This window comes from Malaclemys terrapin, chromosome 2 (genome assembly GCF_027887155.1).
Source record: "Malaclemys terrapin pileata isolate rMalTer1 chromosome 2, rMalTer1.hap1, whole genome shotgun sequence".
NCBI lineage: Eukaryota > Metazoa > Chordata > Testudines > Emydidae > Malaclemys > Malaclemys terrapin.
Window position 1 is genome coordinate 60,802,034 of NC_071506.1, and position 24,790 is coordinate 60,826,823.

Below are 24,790 nucleotides of genomic sequence, written 5' to 3' on the forward strand. Positions count from 1 at the left end.
CTCTCTATACTACTATGAGGTATCGTTAAGATTAGACACTCATCTCCCATTAATAATACTTTGCTCTTGCACAGAATTTTTCATCCAATAGTCTTGAAAGGGCTTTGCAGAGATAAATGTGTCTGACCATGCAGAGTTTACAGAGAGGGAAACTGAGGCATAGTGAAGTTAAGATCAAAGCTTTCAAACTTGAGTGCCTAATGTTGGGCACCTAGACCCATATTTAGGCACTTAAATAAGTGGCCTAATTTTAGAGGTGCAGAGCACCTGCAGCTGCCATAGAAAATCAGGCCACTATTTAGATATCTTAATATGGATTTAGGTGTCTAACTTTAGCAACCCAGGTTCAAAAATTTTGGCCTGTATTACGTTTCCATGGTTATGCAACAAGACAGTAGCAAAGGCTGGAATAGGTCCAAATTCCACTGATTTCCAGGTCCACACTCTAATCTTTAGACAATACTGCCTCCCTATAACACATGGTGCTTGCTCGCTTGACTCACTACACTGAGAATGTGCCCCCAGGTAAGAAATAGTTACAGGTATGTATAAAATGTGACGCAGCTGCGGGAGGGGGGCTGTATAAGCATCAGTTAAAATAATACACATACCATTAAGGGGTTATGGCTCCAGTTTCGCCAAGTTCATGAAGTCGGAGGGAATTCACACGCATCCCTACAACCTTTTGCCTTGTTAGGTTTATATTTGAAAACAGTGCAAGAGGGAGACAAAATCAATTGAACAGAGTGAAGGGGATTTTCCATAAATGATATAAATAAGCTATGACTCGTTTTTGAAGCTGCCCAGAGGTGTCCAATGAAACAAACAAACAACCTCCCCTACCCCCACACGTCTAGATTTCACTGGGTAAGTGATGACTAAATTCACTGTTGCCTTACAAACAAAACATTTAATTAAAGATGGGGGCAGACAAGTTTAACTGATAGAAAAATTACCCATGTCTCTCAGGGCAGTTAACCTATTTAATGTCTTACTGGATAGGGCAGGGTAGTTTTGAGTTTCCATATTTTCTCTAATTTTGGGAAATATTTTGTTATTTTAATTATGTTGCTGATGCCCAGATACGCCATGGTAAGTGCCTGATAAACGTGTATGCATATTTTCAGCTCATTTGTGAGCCACTGGCCAAATCATTGCATGTGTTCTGCCAATGTAAGCAGCAATCAGCCTACATGAGCTGAGGAAAGGAACTGCATGAAAGAGAAGTCACCGTACTGGCAAACATACAGTGACTTGAATAGCCATTGAAGTATGAGTGAATCATGAAGCTAGACATTAGTGACCTACTTGCACAGGAATACAATGACAGCAGGGAAAACAGCGGAGAGACCATTGTGAACATTTTTTTTTCTTGAGGGGGGGATATAAATTCTAGCAGAAACATGCGTCTCTAATTTGCCTGCTAAAAGGATGTTTATATGAATGATCCACAGAATTTAACAGATGAAAACAGTTACAATGCTGGCCACATCAGTGGGTCTATTCATGTTGTGAAAATAAGCAGCAGAGTGCCCACATTTACAGCTTGCAAATGCAGATTAGATCTGTCCCCCACAAATAGTTGTTCATGCTTTTATCTGGCTTCTTTTGGTATAAGCAGTTATTGAGTTTAAACTATGTTCTTCAATCAAATACATACTGTGGCTTGTCTGGTATTTATTCTTCAAATCATCAGATGTAATTCATGTTAATACACATTCATTCCTAGGACATGATTTTGGAAATGTTCCCTTTATTGATCCAGCAGACACTTGCTCAATATATAGCCAGTTCCGGTGGGCGAATAACTCTTCATGGAATTACATTGTTATTTTCTATGTCATAAATCAGCCCTACTGTTGTGAGCTATGCCTTATTGATCACCTATTCAGAATATAAACAAAATCAAATGGCATCAAGAACATTCATCTCACATTTTTTCCTGTGGAAATATTTCACATATCTACATTGTCCAGGCATCTGCATGCATTAGCTTCAGAGCAACTGGAGAACACAGAAGTGCAAGTACAATACAGTAGAACAAAGAGATGAGTTTATCACTTGAAAGGATTTCTCTACTGGTAAAACATTCTAGATAAAAGACAGCACTGTCTGTTATTCTGCTTTAACATGTACTCACATTTGGATGAAATCACAGTGGTGAAAACTTCTAAATTTTCATCGCTATAGCTGTAAATCTGATGCATTTTTCACCTCTCTCTTCCGACTGCCTATTGGCTTCATGCAACTGCTCTGAACTTCTGGTAAATAGGTTTCACTAATCCAATCTGGCTCTGTGATCATTGTCCAGGTCTACAAAAGACAGACTGATGCTGTGATCTCATCTCATTCCATATTCGTAATTGCAACATTTTCTACTACCATCTGTCTTTATATGAATTCTATTGATGCAAAGATTTAATTTAGCTGTTACTTAAGCCTTTGCCACATTTGTTTTGTGTCTCCTTCCTCCTATCCAGGGTGCCAAAGCCTCAGGAATAAAAGTGGTTAGTAATGTAAGCAAGTTGGGTCTGTTTTGTACAGCTGGTGAATTATCAAATTGGATATCTGCTCTTTGCAAAGCTACTGGTAGGTATTCTTTTTATGATTTTTCTTAGGTTTCATGTTATATATTCTTTTACATTTTTAAGTCTCTCCATATAATGGGAATCCAGTAGGTGATACATGTAGTAAGAAAAGTATATTGTATTTCAAAGTTTCTATAACTGCATAGGTACAGATGATAGTGCCTAGATCCTTGGTATCTTGACCAAAATTTTCAAACATGGGTGCCAAAAGTTGGACGTCTAAATCCATATTCAGGCACCTTAATAAATGGCTAATTGCCAAAGGTGCTAAGCCCACATTGAAATCAAAAGAAATTGTGGCTCTTCAATGCTCTGAAAAAATTTTGGGTGTGTAAATAGAGATTTAGGTACCTATATTTGAAAATTTTGGCCCTAGATATCATATGATGGGTGTATTAGAAATGTCTTGGCTAGATTTGCTAGCGCACTCACATAACTAGTGTAATAGCTACCCCTAATTACTGTGCTACTATTATATCAGTCCAGTGGGAGGCACATTCACTACCAGCATGCAAATATAATTGACACAGAAGTTAAGCTAGTCCTCCACCAGAATTGTTAACATCCATTATTGTATGCGGAGTTCTTCATAAGCTTGAAAACTTCTCTCTCTCACCAACAGAATTGGTCCAATAAAATATATTACCTCACCTACCTAGTCTAACATCCATTATTGACATCCCAGATGACAGGTGCTAGAGAAATACCAGCTGTCTCTGTCATTTTAATACAATATTTTTTCTTTAACTACCCCCCCCCCCCCAATATTTAACCAATTATAATCCTGGACCAAGAACCGTTTCAGCTTTAGGGGTTTCATAAGAGGACGAAGAACAAGCTGGCATCACTTGTTACCTTCCAGGGCAGTTTCCTGCTGTTTCGGGGAAGGAAGGCTATTAGGCGATCCATTGTTACAGAAAATGCTGGCGTGTTTAAAATGATCAGCGGGACGGCAATATAATCAACCAAAAGTTCAATTAGTTTTTGATTTATTGTGCCACATGTTTTGCTTGTATGACTGATGTCATTAACATCAGGCTCGGTTGGCGTGTTCATCTGTCTCTCTCCGAACAGGGACACACTCAACAGATGGGGAATTTCATGGTCACAAATGGAATTGTTTATCTTTCTATTGTTCTTGTGTCAAGCAATCAAACCAAATCCATTACCCACCAATCAAAAGATCAGCACACCATCTTTTCAGCCGTGGAGGAGGTTATGCAGTGCGGATTTAAAGCTTTTAAAAAGGATAAAAAAATAAGCAAGCCCAACACTGAACTGTAGACATAAATGGAAAGCTAGAACAAATTTAGCCTTTTTTTAACCGGCAGATTTTAGGAGGCTGAGGAGAGGAGACGAGACGCTTCCAGGTTTTAGCCATTCAATGTTTTTCTAATTTAGAAACTTGAGATTTATTTTTTTTGGTTTGATTGTTTTTTAAATCACAGATGTAATTTGGCTTTTGTTGTAGTTTAAAATAAAACTAATGAGTGGCATTTCACTATTTCCCCCTGGGCTTGGAGGTGGAAACAAAATGTCAAATTGAAGAACAAAAAGCTGGTTACATGTTGGCATAAGGCTTTATAGCCTGGGGCTTGAGCAGGCATCTCTGAACATCCAGTCCTACAAGAGACAGTGGATCACAGTTACCCCTGTGTGGAAAACCAGCACAAGGTCTATATACCACCTAAGCCCGCACAATAGGCGTACAAGCCTTAACAAGTGCATAGGCCCTGTGCTGGATCTCTGCATAGGGATCAATTTCGCCCAGTTCAGAAAATGAGCCTTCTGCTTCATTTTCCTCCACTCCCATAGAAAGATGACCAAGCAGTAGGTATACCCAGGGTCTAATGTGACCTCCAGGGCTGAGGAATGGTAGTCAGGGTTTATGGATTCTACTCCTAAGTCTTTCTGATCTTGGGCAAATCACCTCTCTGTGCCTCAGTTTTTCTAGCTATAAAAAAGATAGGATACGACCTACACCACGAGGATATTGCAAAGCTTGACTGATGTTTGTCAGCTGCTTTGAGATCCTTAAATGAAAAGTGCCACAGTAAATTAAATGTCAGGAAAAAATTGCCCACGCTTACTACATGAACATTAGAAGTCTGTTGGCAGAACAATGTCAAAGGACTCTGTATGACTACCCACTAGAATAGGTCACTCCAGGTGGTTTTGCGGTCCAAATGCAGACTTCTGATTCTTCTCAAAACATTACAGTAGATGCTATACTTCCTATTGGTAACCAGCCACTGGGACCTTAGGAAGGATATTTGTAACTATGATTTAAAAAAACCCAAGACCAGTAAGCTTGTTGTGTGTGTGTACAGCACCTAGTGTCCAGGGTTAGGGTCCAGTCCATAATTAGGGCTCCTCGGTGCTCCAGTAAAACACACAATATATAATTACGTATTAAGGGCCTGATTCTTCTATCCTTACTCACACCAAGTTTGCCTTACTCTGCACATAGTTCCATTGAAGTCTCAGGATTTCTGCCACATTGGGTGGAAATCTCACGAGAATTAATTGACCAGAACAAGAAAACAGGCCTCTTCTAGTTCTGGATTTAGCCTGGAACCCATCTTGTAGGGACAAGCTCAGATGAGGGATATGAATCTGTATCTCCCAAATTCAAAAGTCTAGAAAACAAGGTTCTGGTTTTTGCCCATTGCTAACTGTGCTGCTGGCTGGCAGCCTATGTGCCAGCTCATGCCAAGGTCCCGATGTCTCAACTGAACACTGACAAATACACAGCTGAAATCAGTCTGGCTCACCTCTGTGTTAGTATTGTCAAAACAGGCATTAGAATGATAAGAATGTGATTGACATTTAGACTTTATTGCATGCTTCTGAGTTACTCCATAAATTAATCTCACTTATAACATTTGTATCCCATATTGTGAGGTAATATTTGAGCACTGTGAACCTCTGAGACTGTAAATCACCAGACAGGAGAGAGACATTAGTTAGTGTGAAAGGCTGATCTTCAACAGAAAGTATTACACAGTTCCCCAAAGGAAAGGTCCATCTGTACCAAATCAAGTATTGTAGCATCTTGCATCTGGAATTTCCCTATATATCATCAACAGGGCTGGCTCTGGCTTTTTTGCCGCCCCAGGCAAAAAAGCCGCCGGCCTCCCCCTCCCCCCACCCGGGGGGGGGGGGGGGAGGGAGGCCGGAGCCCCGGGGGGAGGGCGCCAGGGGGGAGGGCGGCGAGCCCCGGCGGGGTCTCCGCTCTCCCCCCGGCGGCCGGGGGGAGGGGGGCCGGAGCCCTGGGAGGAGGGCAGCGAGCCCCGTCCGGGGCTCCGCTCTCCCCCCGGCAGCCAGAGCGCAGGGGGCAGGGCGGCGAGCCCCAGCCAGGGCTCGCCGCTCTCCCCCCGGTGGCCGGGGGGAGGGCGCCGGGGGGGAGGGCGGCCAGAGCGCCGGGGGGAGGGCGGCGAGCCCGGCCGTGGCCCCGCTCTCCCCGGGGGCCGGAGCGCTGCGCCACGCCGCCCCCCTCCAGGTGCCGCCCCAAGCACAAGCTTGGTGGGCTGGTGCCTGGAGCCGGCCCTGATCATCAACAAGAGGACAAAAGATTTTTTGTTGTTCTGCTTTCCTCTCCATGAAGGTGAGTCATACAAGTGGACTCCTCCTATCAGCTGGAGTTTGCTGCTCAGAGCACATGGCAGGAGCAGGATAAAAATCCCTAACAAAAGGAACTTGGTATCTCTAAGCTACTTGGACTTGGGGGAGCAAAGTGGCATAAGCAAGAGATCCCCAGCTGCTTAGCCTGGGTTAGGCCTACAGGACATATAGAGCTTGCTGATTATAGAAGCTTCCATTACCTTTTGAAACTTACGTTTGTAACTCATTTGTGTATATATATTTACCTACTTTAACCTTGTAAATAACTCATTTCCTTTTCCTAGTTAATAAATCTTTATATATTTTAGTATAGGATTGGCTATAAGCATTGTCTTTGGTGTGAGATTTAAGGTGCAATTGACCTGGGATAAGTGACTGGTACTTTGAAACTGGGAGTAACCTGAATATTGCTGTGATTCCTGGTGTAAGAGACCATATTCTACAAAGGTAAGCTCACTGGGATGGTGAGATAGATTGGAGTACTCAAAGGGACTGTGTGTGACTCCATGTGAAAGTGATAGTTATAGTCAAATTATAATACTTGAGGAGTTTACACTTGATAACTAGTTGGCAAAATCTACATATAGACCTCAAAACCAATTTGAGATTTGTGTCCTGCTTCCTAACAGTCTGCCCTGAGGCTGGTACTCACACTCCGGAGTCACTACAGGCAGTGTCACAATAACTATAATATATTATTAACATAATAAAGTGATTGTGGGTGGTTCTGCTGCCACCAGCAGGGGACTCAAGGAAATGAGCTGTTGGCTTATAATGTGCCTTCCTTCATTGAAGACTCAAAATTCAACCGGGAAGCCAGTGGGCAGGGCTTAAATGTCGATAATTGTGATGGATCTCTGCCCACACAACACCTTAATACCCAGCAACATCAAAAGATAGCCACTGTGACATTCAGTGGTGGCACAAGCTTTATCAGGTGATTTGATTACCAGAGGGGCTGGCAATGGGGGAAGCCATGGAGCTCACAAACCTCTCTAGATCAGACAGGCCTCAGAGTTCTTTGGACTATAGCCTGGTACACAGGCTAAGGATGGGCAAAGTGCTTTACTTTGGGTGCAGGGGGATATAAACATGCATAAAACTCTACAGTTGAAAGGCTGATTTCGATTTTTTACAAAATCTTTAAAAACTGCTGATTTATGCAGATTTATATTCTTCCTGAGCAGTTTGCCTCCCTTCCCACTCTGGTTTCTGGCCCCTTCAGCACAGCGAGGCTGAGAGTGTGATTCTACAAAAGGCACTGAGTAGCTCCATGTCCAGCGTGACTTACCAGTTCCATGTCAAATGGGCGCAGTTTACCAATAAGCAGAGGGTTTTGTTTCACTCCCTTGCAAGCTCATCCTGGCCTCAGACTCAAGGGAGCGTCTTTCTTTGGGAGTAATAATGATTCTGAAGGCCAAATTAAGCCCTGAATACCTGAGCAACCTCATTGTCTTACAGCTCTACCCGCTGTGACACCATTGCAGCTCCATTGTCTTCAGTGGGTTTTCACAGGGGTAATTGATTTGACCTTAGCAAACCATTCTGTTGGAGATGCATAAGCAGGGACAGAACCCAGTTCACGCTCTATTAGCTGTGACAACACTGCAGGTTGACCATTACTGAAAAGCATGACAAATGTCTTTTCTGGGGGGAGGGTCATTAAAGTGAGTAGCTATGATGCTGAATTCACATTCGGGCAGATCTGCCAAGTAAGACAATACCATTTTTACAATCACTCTGGCCGCACTTTAAGATCCCCAATTCCACCTCTCTCAAAGGGGGCACGTTAGTTCTATTGATCATGTTTACGATGGCCGGGGCTCAGGACCAACCAAACACAGAGTAGCAGACTGTCCCTGCCCCAAAGAGCTGATAATCTAAGCAGACAAGACAGACACAGGGAGGGAGTAAGGGACTTAACACAAGCAGTGTGATGGCAACAAATGTGATGTTAATTCCATGATTACCATCTCCTTTGGGGGGGGGGGTAGGTGGAGGGGATCAGCTAAATGGAAAGAAAAATGAAGGGAGAAGAGACATTGAAGGGAAAGCAGCTGATGGGGACAGGGCCGGGGAGAAGAGGAGGGTCAGAGGGGCAGGTGTGAAGTGAGGCAGAGGTTAGAGGGTGGTGGTTGGAGTGAAGAGTCAATCAGCATCAGGCACTCAGAACTAGACACTGTCAAAATCATGCCATTGTCACACCCTCAGAAACTGCACTGTGCAGCCAGGGGACTTCTCTGTGGAATTGGCGCTGTCCTGATCCCTTTTTTAAGGCAAAGGAGGAGGGAAACCTGTCCTGTTGAATGGGTCATTGTTAATTACTTGGAAGGGAATCAACTTAAAAAAAAATCTCACTATTGAAAAAAAACAAAAACAAAATGAAATCCATTAGTGAATTAAAGACACAAACATCAGAAATCTTCAGGCCCTATTTATGCTGGCTTCACAAAACATGCTAGTACCTCTCTAACAAACTCAAAACCTAATCCTGCTCCCAGTAAAGTCAATGGCAAATATCCCATTGGCTTCAGAGGTGGGCTCAGGGTTTCCCTGGCCTGTGTGGATGGGAGCTGTTACCATCTCAAGTCTATAACCTTATTGTTCTCATTAGAGCCTATACTCTGTTGCATAACAGGTAAATCTAATCCCCACTGAGCCACCTGAGCCTATTTCTTACTGTTAACTTGGCAGTATGAGAAGGATAAACCACAAGTATTTTTGGAATGGGAGTGAACTCAAATGTACGCACAATTAACCACTTAAAAATAAACTGGGCCAAAACTACATATGTATGTTGTTTGCACAGAATCTCTAACACGTGCCTCTGTAGGCCAAAGCTGCAATGTTAGTGCTGGTTTTTTTGCTGGAAAAGAACAGTTAAGTGTCATCTATTGTCCATAGAAATGTGACCAACTGTAACAAAAAGAAAAATAGTAACAAGTGCACTGTGCAAGAATAATAGCAGAGATCAGGGGTAGGCAACCAATGGCACCCATGCCAAAGGCGGCACACGAGCTGATTTTCAGTGGCACTCACACTGCCCGGGTCCTGGTCACCAATCCGGGGGGCTCTGCATTTTAATTTAATTTTAAATGAAGCTTCTTAAACATTTAAAAAATCTTATTTACTTTACATACAACACTAGTTTAGTTATATATTATAGACATAGAAAGAGACCTTCTAAAAACATTAAAATGTATGACTGGCACGCGAAATCTTAAATCAGAGTGAATAAATGGAGACTCGGCACACCACTTCTGAAAGGTTGCCAACCCCTGGCACAGATGGATATGGGAAATGAAGCTAGCCAATACCACTTACTAATGAGTCAGTGCTAGTCAGACAGTCGGCTTCTTTCTCTAGATAAATGAACATGCTGAAAAAAATTAACATGCTGCAAAACAGTCTTATCTTATTCCTATAATGGCTTACGAAAAAGTCTTTCAAAATCATAAGGAAAGCCTCACAACTTAAAGATTTGTGAGTATATGACAGGTTTATAAAATGAGTATTTAAATTTGCAGGTGTTTTGGGTCTTTCCCCAAATGAGAGTAAGAAAGTTATTTAGAAATTTAAAAACCATTCTGAATTTCCTAGTCGGTAACAAGAAGCCAGGCAGAATAAGGCAGAAACGTTACTATTTTAAAGGAAAATACAAATTGAAATACAAAGAAAATGCAAACAGAATCCCAACAAAAGCTTCAGAGCATCACACACAATAGTTACATAAAGCTATTGCAGGGTTCTAGAGAAAAGCCTCTGGTTGGGTCATCAAAGAAAGAAAGAGGCATAAATAGGTAATCAATGCGATTACAAATTATAGCCCCAATCATGCAAAAGCTGTATGAAGAAGTCCATATGACTACTCATTGTAAGAAGTGCTATGTAGTTGCAGGTTCAGATTCCTAATAATTCATCCCAGCAATGCCCACATCATTGCGTTTTGAGTTAGTTTTAACAAAGCTAGGACCCCAGACCGCTTGCCCCTGTGAGCAGAACTCCCAAGGAGTTTTGCACATGAAGATCGTGCAGGATCAGGCCCTGCACTGGTAATGGACTAAAGGCATTTAAAAAAAAAATCACCAAAAAGTCTGATACGTTCAAATAATACTCTACTAACAAGCCATTACAATACTGTTGGAAAACAAACTCTCATTAAATCTTCCAGACTTGTTTTGTGATTTTTTAAAGCAGCTTGATCTATATTGATCCAGTGACTTTTTTCCCAGTCAGCAGGAAATCAGGATCATTTTGGCACCAATTGGACACATTTTTTGCACTATTCTGCTTAACCAAAGCTTAAATAACATTGAGTATTGGCTCATAATGTGGATGACATCATTTTTTAGAACAGTTGGAAATGTGGTTCCTGCACCTGTGCAGTTGGAGCTATTTGGCATGACGACGCATTGGGCCCCATACCACACGGCTGTAAAATGCACTACTTGGCTACCTAGGCAAAGATCACTAAATGTCACATATTGCTCTTCCATGGACAAACCCAAAAGATGATGCAACATGAACTGAAACTGCTACAGCTTTGAACTTACCTACTGCCTGGGCTGCCTTCCCTTAGAGTGCAGGATTCCACAGCCACATACTGGGGATGGGCACATGGCCTTTGGGGTGAGCAGATATGTTGGGAGTACAGAGGAGAGGCCATTCTGGTGGGCCTCCCTTCTACTTGGCTGTCCAGTCTTCCCTTCCCACAGGGTAGAATGGCTTGGAAGGGAGCTCAGATTCACTACCTTGTGGGTCCAACCTTCTCCGTCCCCTTCAGCCCATACTGAGGATATGATGCTGTACATATCAGGAGAGGAGGGCTGCATGCAGCCAGGAGTGGGAAGCGCCAGGGAACCTAAATACCACATCAATGAGCCTGCTGCCTATTTACCCCCTTCTTCTAAGTGTCTCATTTGGATCACACACTTCCATATTTCCTCAAATGTGTCCACATGCGGCTGCCCCTTTCCTGTCCTGCACAGCTGCAAATAAGGGAACAGGCGCACATTTTAGCATAGTATAAATAAAAAGCTAACTACAGAAAATAAACAATGGAATTGACACTTCCCGCCATTTGGCTGCCTGTACCTAGCACGTCACCTTATTCGTGCCCATGCATGTCCTCCTGTAGCAGCTGCACACTTTCTGCTGAATGCCGCACAATGACATGCAGGATCAAGAACTGTGTCTTTGTAGGACTTCAAAGCCTGTTTTCCCCTTTTGTTTATATTCTACTGTTAAAATGAGACAAATTTAAAACAAGGATGTGAAAAATACCACTGAGAATGTCACTAACCATTGGCATCAGCACTTAGATACCACAGTAATAGAAAATACCTACTCTGGAGAGATGCATTACACCTACAAAAGAGAGTTTCCTATTAAGGCTATCGTTCTGTCCTTAACTTACCTCGTGGTGTCTGAATAGTGCAGCTGAGATGCTATGGGAGATCACCCAGCGTTATCAAACCCCTGCGATACCTAGGCACAATTGGTTGAATTTAAAACAGATTGGTGGAGAATCTCGTCTTTGAAAAGTTAATCTCTTATGGTAGTTTTTGCATAGTTTGTATGTAAATGCCATACAACCTACTGCCATCAACCTGGGGGGAATTCCCATCCATGTTAGTGAACCTACACTCTGTTCTGAAAGGACTGAGATGGTTATTTGATTTCTTTGCTGATTCAGTCCTTACCTTCTCTCCTGATACTGCCAATAAAGGTGTCAAAAGATCTTACTACTTTAAGTACGTGACTTGTTTCTAGGAATCCGATTAAAGTAAATCTCCTCAGAGAAAGATTTGTTAATGCTGCAAATACATACCAAGGAGGATTTCCAAGATCATTATCTGGGTGTGAGTCAGTCTCTTTCAAATCTCCTCGACCCCAAGATTTTTGATTTACAAGGAGCTGATGATCCTTACTTGTCATTTTCTTCTGACCCATTCGCCATTAAACTTAAAATGCTTATCCTTATTTTTCCCCTGTGGTAATCCATTCAGTTACTCTGTAAACCCCACTGCAACTATTGCACAGAGCTCAGTTTAGGATGGGGTTTACTAATATAAAACAGTAAAGGGCTTGTTGGCTGTATACCAGTGATGGCAACTTTTTCAGAATAATTACATATTTGTAGATTCTATATCCTTTAGATTTTAATGTGGTTATTTGTAAACATCTGGTGCGCTCCTAGAAATCCTCCTAAAGCACAGCATTTTCACATTGCTACCTGTTATTTTTCATTCCAGGACTAGGCAAAGTTTGGAAATCATCAGCAGTCCAGCCAATTGAATGGTGATAATAAATTGTAAAGTATGAGGTTTTTTTAAAAACATGTTGAGACATACTAGCCCAAAGAATAAATATATCACTGGATCCTTCCGTTGGAGAAAAGTAAATGTCAATCATCTTTACCTAGGTGGGAACAAGCCCTATTTGTATTGCAAACTATTCCCCATTTTCCCACTGTGCCCCGCTAAGAAGCTCTGTTTGTCCAATGGAATTCAAAGCCAAGTCTTCCTTTTTTATATATAATTATCCCTATTTCTAGCTTTGAAATGCCTGGAGGAATAGGGAGGGAGATGGGGATGAGAGGCACACGGAGGTAATCCTCTCCTGAAGCACACAGAACTTATTATATCACATTTAAAAACTGATTAAAGAATAAAAATGCAAGAACTTGAACCTAAGTTCTCATGAGGCAAAAACAGAACACATGGGACATGTGATTCTTCACTACCTTGCACAGTCCACAAAAACTTAAACCTGCGTAAAGTGAGTGGCTGTATAACACTTCTCATTCTCAAATGGCAGCCTTTAAATCTACTTTATGCAATGACTACATAAATTGCAGTGCAATGGAGAACCAGGGCCAATAGCTTTACTGAGGACAGCCTGCAAGTCCCCAAATAGTTCTGATTTTAAAGAACAAGAACGTTCTGTCATATAAATTGTAGACACACGTTATAATGATCAAAATGCATTAAGAAAAAATCCGGGATTTTTCACTCAACTAGTTGCCAAATTACAGTCAACTGTGATCCAAATTAAACAAAAGCAAACTGAATCAAAACATTCCTAATCATGCAAACAGACATAAAACAACCATGTCAATAACTAGGGCAGGGGTCAGCAACCTTTCAGAAGGGGTGTGCCGAGTCTTCATTTATTCACTCTAATTTAAGGTTTTGCGTGCCAGTAACACATTTAAATGTTTTTAGAAGGTCTCTTTCTATAAGTCTATAATATATAACTAAACTATCACACAGAAAGTCAAATGTGTTAATGAGACACTGTCACTGTCCTATATCAAACAGTGACAAACAAGGTTTGGTATACAGAGACATCAGTCTGCATAGTACCATGGCAAACACATTAGGAAATTCATGTCAAAGGTTAGAAATGTATTGATTGAAACACACAAAAGGAGAGGAATCAAAATGAGGCAAAGAGCATTGAAGCTGAAATTGAGTGATTATGCAAAACCATTAATCAATACCTAACAAAGTCCCTTTTGGGGATGGTGAATATTTGTTATAGTCTCTTATTCAGTCAAACAGTCTTTGGTGAGAAAAAAGGGTTAGTTCTGTTGTTCAATTCCGAGTCATTTTCCTGACTGGAACAAATTGATAAATTAAACAGTAATAAGTCACCAGGACCAGATGGTATTCACCCAAGAGTTCTGAAGAAACTCAGATGTGAAATTGCAAAACTGTAGTCTATAACCTATCATTTAAATCAGTTTCTGTACCAGATGACTGGAGGATAGCTAATGTGACGCCAATTTTTTTTAAAAGGCTCCAGAGGCGATCCTGGCAATTACAGGCCAGTAAACCTACCTTCAGTACTAGGAAAATTGTTTGAAACTATAGTAAAGAACAGAATTATCAGAATCTACTAGAATTCTTCGAGAGGGTCAACAAGCATGTGGATATAATGTACTTAGATTTTCAGAAAGCCTTTGACAAGGTCCCTTGCCAAAGGCTCTTAAGCAAAGTAAGCTGTCATGGGATAAGAGGGAAGGTCTTCTCATGGCTCAGTAACTGGTTAAAAGATAGGAAACAAAGGGTAGGAATAAATGGTCGGTTTTCAGAATGGAGAGAGAGGGAGTTAAATAGTGGTGTCCCTCAGGGGTCAGTACAGGGACCAGTACTGTTTAACATAGAATCATAGAAGCATAGGACTGGAAGGGACCTTGAGAGGTCATCTAGTCCAGTCCCCTGCACTCATGGCAGGATTATGTATAATCTAGATCATTCCTGACAGGTGTTTGTCTAACCTGCTCTTAAAAATCTCCAATTATGGAGATTCCACAACTTCCTTAGGCAATTTATTCCAGTGCTTAACTACCCTGACAGTTAGGAAATTTTTCCTAATGTCCAACTGAAACCTCGCTTGCTGCAATTTAAGCCCATTGCTTTGCATATTCAGAAATGATCTGGAAAATGGGGTAAACAGTGAGGTGGCAAAATATGCAGATGATACAAAATTACTCAAGATAGTTAACTCCAAAGCAGACTGCAAAGAGTTACAAAGGGATTTTGCAAAACTGGGTGACTGGGATGATGGCAAATGGCAGATGAAATTCAGTATTGATAAATGCAAAGTAATACACCTTGAAAACATAATCCCAACTATACATATACAATAATGGGGTCTAAATTAGCTGTTACCTTTTCAAGAAAGAGATCTTGAAGTCATTGTGGATAGTTCTCTGAAAACATCCACTCAATGTGCAGTGACAGTCAAAAAAGCTAACAGAATGTTGGGAATCATTAGGAAAGGGATAGACAATAAGACAGAAAATATCATATTGCCTCTATATAAATCTATGGTACACCCACATCTTGAATACTGCATGCAGATCTGGTCACCCCATCTGAAAAAAGATATTGGAATTGGAAAAGGTACAGAAAAGGGCAACAAAAATGATTAGGGGTATGGAACAGCTTTCATATGAGGAGAGATTAAAAATACAGACTTTTCAGCTTGGAAAAGAGATGGCTAAGTGGGGATATGATAGAGGTCTATAAATTCATGACTGGTGTGGAGAAAGTAAATAAGAAAGTGTTATTTACTCCTTCTCATAACACAAGAACTAGGAGTTACCAAATAAAATCCCTAGCAGGTTTAAAACAAACAAAAGGAAGTATTTCTTCTCATAGCACAGCCAACCTGTGGAATTCCTTGCCAGAGGATGTTGTGAAGGCCAAGACTATGACAGGGTTCAAAAAGGAACTAGATAAGTTCATGGAGGATAGGTCCATCAATGGTTATTAACCAGAATGGGCAGGAATGGTGTCCCTATTCTGTTTGCCAGAAGCTGGCAATGGGCGACAGGGGATGGATCACTTGATAATTACCTGTTCTGTTCATTCCCTCTGAAGCACAGGGCATTGGCCACTGTCGGAAGAGAGGCTAGATGGACCTCTGGTCTGACCCAATATGGCCGTTCTTATGTTCTGATGTTCCTGCTTTAGATAAAACAGATAGAAAGAAGGGAGATAAGAGATATGATAGTAAAGATGGAGAAAATCCAGCGTTTGTGACTGACCAGCCATCCCAGCAGACAGAGGTTTTAGGCTAGCAGAAGAGCCATGAGAGCTGTTTTTCTGGTTGGTTTAGTCAGGTCACTCTCCTTCACTAGTCCTGCTGAGGCTGAGCAGAGCTGGACAGCCTGTCTCATCTCACCATGCTGGTGCTGTGCGGCACAAAAGCCAAGAAAGAGAGATTGGACAGGAGGCAGTTAGTGGGGGAATGGAAAAGAGCACACAAGGGAGGGGAAGACAGAGCAGGATCCCTTATATGTCTGGATGGGGTTCTGGCTGGTGCAGTGATGATGTCCAAGCATCCCCATGGGAGTAGCAAGGTCTGGTGTCACGGTAACAATTCTTCCTGCAGTGATGGTAAAAAGTTTTTTTTGTCTTTCCCAAAGTCTCTTCCATCAGGGTCCCCAAAAAGGCAATGTGTGGAATGGTCCATCCTCTCATTATTTTGCTCACCAATTAGGCCTAATTTCTGAAGCACCAATTTTGGTCCATTAATTTCTGGTCCTCTACTCCTCTGGTTTACCAGTCATAATCTTAAAACAATCCTTGAGTGGTATTAATAAACCCTTTAAACGAGTTCAGTCTTCTTACATCTTTTCCTTACACAATTTTATAATACAGTTCATTGTGACCATTCATAAACCTTTACCCACCTTTCACCAGTTAGGCTAACAATTAAAGTAGGCCTGCTAGGCTCTATTTATTACAACAGACTACCTCAAAGAGAGAGTGACCCTGCTTCCATTGAAGTCAATGGCATAATTCCATTGGTTTTAATGATGTAGAAGGAAGGAAGTTCAGTCTCTGTACCCATTTATTCCTTGGCCTCTCTCCTGAGACTAGCCATAAGGGCACCAAATGTGGCAACAGTGTTTAGAATACAGAGACCTGTCTGCTGGGAACTGGACTAAGATCACCAACCCACTGCACATAGGCTACTCAGCAGCCATGATGGTCATTGGAGACCTAGATAGGATCTGTGCTAGTGACTTAGGGGTGAAAAACAGCTTTGTTTATCATTCCCAGTGGCATCCAGTTCCTTTCTAATTTTAGTATATGTGCTGCCGAAGCAATATAAACAACCATTAATCTTTCTTAAGGTGAAAAAGGTCAGAAAAGCAAAATTTGCTATATGTTGTCATTTTGTTTTTATGGAAGAGGAAAGCAGTTTTTTGCCCAATATCTATTTAAAACATACATCCATATTTTCAGTGATGATTTATTCTTTGTCTAACTTTCATTTGAGAAGAGATAAACTCTACATAAAGAGTAAACCCCCTACAGCTGTGTCCACAGCAACATTAGCAATGCCACACAATGGCGTCCGTTAATCGCATAGAAGCAAGTGACACCACCACATAATGAGGCAGCAATGTATTGGCGCCTTTGACAATCAATCTTTAAAATGTGTTATCCATTTGATTGCAGATGTAAATCAGCATCTCAATGTTACATAGGTAATTTTAAGCTTTATGGTCAAATATTTACATAAAGCATCCTACTAAAAGCACAAAACTACACTGATGCATCATGGAGGTGGCTAAATTAAAATTACCAAAGGTCAGAGTGTAAAAGTTAAGGTTCCAATCTGTACTGCATATTCTGTTTATATTCTGATATATATTTTATGACACAAAAATATTGTATTAAGCTAAACCTTTAACCAGAAAACAGGAACAGAACTATGACACAGGCCTGATACACTGGTGTAACTCTATTGATTTCAATGGAGGTTAATACAAGGCATTACTACATTTGCACCAGTGTAGCTGAGAGTAGAATCAGGTGCTATGTCTTTACAATGTACCCACATTAACCTTGCTCTTGGAACTTTAACTTTTGCACTTACTGATTTTTTTTTTCAATTTATTTTTAACTGTGCAACCTTAATGTTGCATGAACAGTTTTTGCCTTTAATTTAGAGAAAGGAGGGGAAAAACTTGCAGCTATCTAATATTACATTTTGAGCTGGTCAGAAAATAAGTATATTTTGAGATTCTTAAAAAAAAAAAAAAAATCCAATTTTTTGAGAAAACAAAACCTATTTTTTCAGCTTCCATTTTTGAAAACAATCTTTTTTCATTTCCCCCCTCCAAAAATATAGAAAATTTTGACGCTCCCCCCTCAGATTTCTATGAAAATTGAAAAAGGTAATTTTTCTCAAAAAGTTTTGAACAATATTTTTTGATGTGCTCTCCTATTAGCCTGAAAATGGTTCCATTTAGACTTTGAAATGAATGGGATTACGGAAGATTGGTTCTTAGATTTTTTAATTTGGCTGTAAATTATTTTTTTTTAAACCAGTCTATATTGTGATGGCCATTACAACAGGAATTTTTTTTTTTAATGGAAGTTTAGAATGTACAGAATACAGAAAATTGTCAGGAAATGTTCATTTCCAGCCAACTGCAGTTTTTCTCCATTATTGCAGGTTTTTTTTAAAGTTGTTTTGTGTTTCATCGGGACATTTAGGACAAAGTTTTCAAACCGTGGCTTCTGCTTTGTCACATGCACAACTGCGTAAGGGGATCCACTGTGCACCCTGGCACATAAGTGATAGAATATGCACGGGCAAACTTTTATTTGAGCAAAGTGAGTCTAAATGAATTACTGTACAACATATGCATTCTAAGGGAATCGTCTGCAAAAATTGCATGTGCAAATTGAGACCAGATTGTCTGGAGCCAAATATTCAGAGTGTCAATCTCATTCCCACTAAGTGTCCCAGCTACAGCAGCCCCTGTTCCTGCCAGTGGAGTTAGTTTATTCGCAAGAGTATGTGCAGTGATATGGCAAAGGGGCAGAGTCTCATCTGGCTTTCCTAAAAACCACAAAAGCTCATAAGTGATTTCATAATGTTTTTCATTTTATTTTTAAATCTTTTTCCCAAAACCAAGTGACAGGCTTTGCTCAGGGCTAGTCCAATGTCCTTGCTTAATTACGTCTTTCAGAAGTTTTTGTTATACCTCTCTTTTTAAAATAGTGTTGTTAATATTACCCATATATTTATTATGGGATAACTGCATTTGTTCTCTGCCCCATGATTCAAAAATTGTAGAATGGACTCTGCTCAATCTTAATTAAAAAAAAAAAAGTGGCACCTCTGCCAGCCACTTCACTTTGGAAGTGTCCAGCCGCAGACAGAGAGATTTTGGAAAATAATGAGCAGGGGAGGGGGAAGGGGAGATGTGATAATGGAAACCATCAAGTGCTCCCTGATTCAGGTTTGATATTTTTAGGTTAATAGAATCTACTCCTTAAAAATGTATGGTCCTGAGTCAGGAAAGCCTCTAGGCATTTTCTTAAGTACATCCCTATTCAGGACAGCACTTATTTGCTTAACTGAAAGCACATGCTTAAGTGCAGCCCCAAACAGGTCCTGACTTGGGGCCTACTATTGGCCAGTGTTACCTCAGGCACAATTCATTTGTAAGTCCAACATTAGGATTTTTGACTAGTATTGCATTGTACTGAATGGGGCTTAGATGCTTTGAGAGAGGTACCATACAAATAGGTTAACAAAATACATCATAAAAATATAAGATGGCTTAGAAAATGTCAGCTTTAATAAAAGCTCTGTTTCACAGAAAAGATAGTCACCTGCAGACCAGAGCCAACATTAGTTATAATCACATTTTACAAGGTTAAAATGAGTGTTAAGATTGCAAAATCAAGCATTCAAGCGGGTACATAGTGCCTATGAAGTATACAATATCTATTTGCACCTATCTATATTTTATGGGTTGTACTAAGGTATGCTTCAAATGCATCTGTCCTGTACAAGAATCTGGGCATGCAGCAGAAAGGGTAGAGGACACATACTGCTGCCTCCGCACAGTCTCAGCCGAGATGTCATGGCAGAAAGGGGCCCATCTCCTCTTGAAATGCTGCCAGAGCCTGTCAGTGCTTGAGGAGATAAGGAGCTTGATTTGATTTTCTTTTATTCATTCAATAGTGTTTGTAAGTTTACGTTTTTGCCATTTGTTTTCTGCCTTGGTTTGCTTTGTTTTGTAGCTGACCTAAGTTTCCTTCCCTCTGTGAGCCAGAAATGGGCTGAGCCCATTGGGAAGACATACCTTTCGGTCCTTCAGTATCCTGCAGCAAGTTCTTCCTGCCCCCTGCCCCACCTAATGTAGTGAGGCCCCAGGGGTTTTATTGCTCCGTGGGCAGGAGATACAAGGGTGGTGGGAATGATATACATGAGTGCGGGAGCACCATTGTCATATACAGAGATTTAGTTGCGGGAGTAAGTTACTTAGCCTTGTTATATGTCTTTTACTTAACATCTCCCATTTCCTTTGTTTTTCAGATCTGCGGAATGTGAGAAATGTTGCTGACTCAGCACCTGGCAAGATGCTCACAGCCCTGGCAGCCCCATTAAAGTAAATCTGTTGTGATGACTAAGCGCAGGTCTCCACTACCACTTAAGTCGATTTAACTTACATTGTTTAGGGGTGTGAAAAAGCCCCCTCCCCCAAGTGACGCAAGTTTTGCGCTGTCTACGCCAGCACTAAGTCAGTGGGAGATGCTCTCCTGTCGACATAGCTTACGCTTCTCACCGAGGTGGAGTTAATTATTCTGACGGGAGAGTGCTCTCCCATCGGCATAGCATGTCTTCACCAGACGCGCTACAGCTAGGCAGCTGCGCCAATGAAGCGCTATAGTGTAGACTTGCCGTAAGTGCATGTGGTAACTGACCTTAGATTTTGCCCTGTGTTTTCCAGAGCTACTCACATAAGTGTTTTTAAATAAAAGTATTTTTCAATCTATTTTTGTCTCCTTTGCTGCTCTGGGTATTGGACTTGTTTTTAAAATAAAGATCCTCAATATACTCTGCATCTGATGAAGTGGTTCTAGCCCACGAAAGCTTACGCCCAAATACATTTGTTAGTCTCTAAGGTGCCACAAGGAGTCCTCATTGTTTTTGTGATTTAAATGTAAACTATCCATAAGAAAGTCCTTGAATCCATGTAAACATCAATCAAGCTCTACTGCTAACAATATGACATTCAAAATATGCTGGTCTTGTAACCATTTATAATAGGACTTAAACACTATATATTGAATATTCAGTGTCCAAGGCCTGGTCTACACTGTGGGGCGGGGGAAAACCATCTAAGTTACTCAACTTCAGCTACGTGAATAACATAGCTGAAGTCGACATACTTAGATCTACTCACTGCGGTAAGTCAACGGCTGACGATCTCCCGTTGACTCCGCCTCTCGCCCTGGTGGAGTACTGGAGTCGACGGGAGAGTGCTCACCGATCGATAAATCAACCCCCGCTGGATCAACCGCTGCCAGTTGATCCAGCGGGTAATGTAGACAAGCCCCAAATAAGTGTTCAGACAGACAGAGTACAGTAGATAGGATGCTCTTTATTTTTGGAAATTGGACATTCTTTTCAATTATTCACAATGCAATGGTTTGTCAACATACTGTCAGCTCATTGAGTAAGCATCTAATCAGGAATAATCATACTGCCCAGCGAAGCTAATGAAAGCTTATTTCCTCTGAATGGTTTGGATTCACAGGTACATTTCAAGATTCAAGTTAACATGACAGTTAAATCGGTTCTCAAACATTTTCACATGCTTATATTTGTAGGAAATGCATCATTACTTATTTGTATTGCAATAGCTCCCAAAGGCACCATTCAAACTATACAAGATACATTATGGAAGGCTTTAGATTTTGAGGCATTAACATTTTTATAAATCAGATAAAGAACAAGTGGCTCAGATTTTCTACACGTGCCCAACCAATGGGTGTTCACGAGTTGTAACCACACATGCACAAGTCCCATATTCATGAGTGCAAACTGGACCTGCACAAAGATATGTGCACATGTTTGAAAATGTGGACCTTCAGGTATGGAATAGTATATTTTATTACATTAAAAACCTCTAACTCAGTGGCAAATAAAACTGCCAATAAACTGTACTCGTATCCTGGATCCCGTTCTGGATTTAACATCACGAGCACTGTCAAACTGTTATTATTTGAATGGGATGGATTCATCTCTTGATTCTTCTCACATAGTTTTCAGCACTGGCTAAAAATTAGTAGTAGAAGGATGGTCTTATGGATATGCGTAAGACTAGGTGTCAGGAGACTTGGGTTCTATTTCCGACTCTGCCACAAGCTTCCTGTGTGGCCTTAGACAAGTCACTTAATTGCTCTGTTCCTCAGTCTCCTCATCTATACAATAGGGGTAATAATACTAGCTTACCTCACAGGCTGTTGTGAGGCTTAATTCACGAATGTTAGTAAATTGCTTTGAGTTCCTTCAATTAAAGAGGTTATATGTAAGTGTAAAGTACTATTAGTAGTGAAGCCATTCTACTAATTACTCACATACCAATATAAATGGTAAATAAGAACCATGATAGAATGAAAGACCCACTTTCCATCTTACCCATCAAAACACTCAGGAGAAATAACATACCTAACAAACTCATCCGCTGTTCAATTGGAAGAAGCTACATCCCCTCCAATTCCAAAGTGTTTGGCTAGAAGATAGATTCCCACAAAAATTGTCTCCTCAGTGCACTGTACCATTTCTATTGCACAAAGATGAAACTTCAGAGAGGGAGAACAGAAATTATATATAAAAGATGCAATAAAAAGGTAAAGTGCAGGGTGAGTCTTTGTTGAGATAACAATGTAATATAGAAAATAAAATCCACACGTTGTGAAACCAGCTTTCACAATTGAGGCTCTTGTTGGCATTTTCACTAGAATGAGCAAGGAGGTAATGGATATGGAGTGACAGGGGAAATGAATTAGCTTCTCAGAATAGGCTGAGGCATATTGGCAGAGCTGTCTGTATAACCACTGTCCATGCTTTACCCGTTCAGTGGATAGACAGAGGACCTTCAGTCTCCATCGCTATCCATCCAATCTTGTACCGAGCACTAAAGGGACCTAAAAACCACACATCCAATATATTTACATCATAAGGTCCTAACATGTGGTTGGAAGGCACCAGTCTTATTGAGCCAAGATTAATAGTCATAAATGTACAAGACATCCTTCCTCTACTTCAGTGGAAGAGCTGCATGTGGGGCGGCTGCAGAACAGAATCATAACGAGGCAAAGAGTAAAAGTAACTGAGTAAAGGAACTAACTAGCATGTTATGCTTTTCCTACACTGAGCTTGTGCTATGGCAACTGCATGAAATTGGTGCCTGAACAGAATTTAAAAGACATCAGAATTTGTTTTACATGAATACAGTCTGAGTATTGTATATACTGCTGCCGGTGTTGCAGTACAATGCCAATGAAATCTGTGCCTAATAGAAATAATTTTCAATTAAAAAAAACCTTCTCTCTCTTCTGTTCTGTGATATAGACATGTGCCAACTTCCAGAATTTGCTGAAGCAAACTGGGACTATGACGGACATTAATGCCCTGTCTAGTACAGAGAAAACATCTTATAATGGTTGATATTTTTTGCTTAAGAAATTTTTGAAAACTGATCTTTTTTGGAAAACTTTCTGACAAATTTGTCAACATTACCAAAATTTTCTATTTTGCGTGAAAAAACTTTCTGCAACATTTTTAATTGCTATTTTTATCAAAATTGTTTTCAAAATTATTGATATTTTTCTTTTACAGAAAACCCAGTTTTCAGTAAGACAACATGGCTTTCAATAAATAAAAAATTGGTAAAAAGTTTGATAAAATATTGATTAAAATAGCAATACTAAAAGTCACAGAGTTTTTGTGAAAACCAGTAAATAGGTTCATTTAAAACTCCACAAAACAGAAATAACTAAAAATCTCTTCAAAATAATTTTCCTGTTTTCCAATATTCTCTGTATAAGACTGCTGTGTGAGGCAGCAAATCTCATTACCCCAAAGGGGCTCAACAGAGGGTGAAAAATCCAGGAAAGTTTTAAAAGATTTTAATACTTACATTTGAATTTTATCCCCCTTTTGCCAGTTTGCTTTTTCAGTTGACAAGTAATCAGTTAGCCTGTTGGAACAAGCAAACTTATTCCCACGCATAACTTCTGAATGAAAAGACAAAAATGCCTAGCAAGCCACTTTAAAAATAAATACTGTGAAACAAAAGTTTTGTGAAGCCTTTTCCAGACTTGTTAAAAAGTTATATATATTTTTTTACCCATGATGTTAACCATCTTTATATCAGGCCCCAAATTGAATGAGACAGTAGAAAAATCATAAGGTGAACCTTCTGAATTGAGCAGGTTCAAATTTTGTGTTTGAGAATATTGCCTGAGGAGGAGTGGCCTGTTTTTCCTACACAGTTTATAGTTTTGGGTTTTTTTAAAAGACAAAAATAGTCATAGAAAATTATAATACAAGATAAAATTCATCCCCTGAACATTTTAAAAAAAATTTCCAGGACAAATTATCTCAATTTTTTGTCCAGCTCTCAAGCAAGAGAAAGTCCTTTGCAAAGCTTAAGATCTGAGCCAACAACCTTTACATGAGTAGTCCCTCTGATTACACAATCAGCCCCTAAATCACAAAAACAGTGTTGAACTGAACATGAATTACCTGACCTTTTGGCAGTAGATAGTAAAATACAAGCATCAGAGTTCCATGTTCCTTCATTATCTGAACTGGTTTAGACCATGTCTGTGGAAAATTACCTCCATGTTAGTTTTTATTATTAAAGAACATGCAATATATTTAAACTAATAAAGTTTCATGGATGCCTCAAACAGGGCAGATAGCTCTTCTTCGGTCTGGGGACGAGGTGATAGTTTAGTCACTCTTTCCTGAAAGATTAAAGTAAAATTGGATTACATAAGGCTTTTTGCAAAATAAACAGTGTTGAATATACTGTAGAATGTCACACATTACTCAGCATTAATGACTGAAATCCACACTATAGATTGCACAGAATTTTGCAAACCAGCAAAGCATTTAATAAAAGAAATAAGGCTAATACATCACCAACTGTACTTTAATCAGTTATTTTAACAAAGTGTATTTTAGTTTACTTTACACTCTCTCTCTCTCTCTAAAAGAACAGAGGTTGTTAAGGT

General features: G+C 40.3%; 2 protein-coding genes and 1 long non-coding RNA gene across 5 annotated transcripts in view; 1 reads left to right on the top strand and 2 right to left on the bottom strand.

Moving 5' to 3' along the window:
• The window catches only part of VXN (vexin), a 19,611-nt gene extending 17,314 nt beyond the window's left edge, over positions 1 to 2,297 (bottom strand). For both annotated transcript variants that reach the window (XM_054017227.1, XM_054017226.1), the window contains exon 1: positions 2,141 to 2,297. In XM_054017227.1, the coding sequence (XP_053873202.1) occupies positions 2,141 to 2,207 (67 nt within the window). In that variant the 5' untranslated portion in view covers positions 2,208 to 2,297. The remainder of the gene's footprint in view (positions 1 to 2,140) is intronic.
• Positions 1 to 20,451, top strand: part of LOC128831107 (uncharacterized) — a 25,992-nt gene extending 5,541 nt beyond the window's left edge. Inside the window, exons 2-4 of the long non-coding RNA XR_008443756.1 lie at positions 2,481 to 2,589; positions 6,521 to 6,659; positions 20,076 to 20,451. This is a non-coding gene — a long non-coding RNA (uncharacterized LOC128831107). The remainder of the gene's footprint in view (positions 1 to 2,480; positions 2,590 to 6,520; positions 6,660 to 20,075) is intronic.
• A 673-nt stretch (positions 20,452 to 21,124) lies between these two features.
• ADHFE1 (alcohol dehydrogenase iron containing 1) overlaps positions 21,125 to 24,790 on the bottom strand; it is a 36,854-nt gene continuing 33,188 nt past the window's right edge. For both annotated transcript variants that reach the window (XM_054018123.1, XM_054018122.1), the window contains exon 14: positions 21,125 to 24,520. In XM_054018123.1, the coding sequence (XP_053874098.1) occupies positions 24,437 to 24,520 (84 nt within the window). In that variant the 3' untranslated portion in view covers positions 21,125 to 24,436. The remainder of the gene's footprint in view (positions 24,521 to 24,790) is intronic.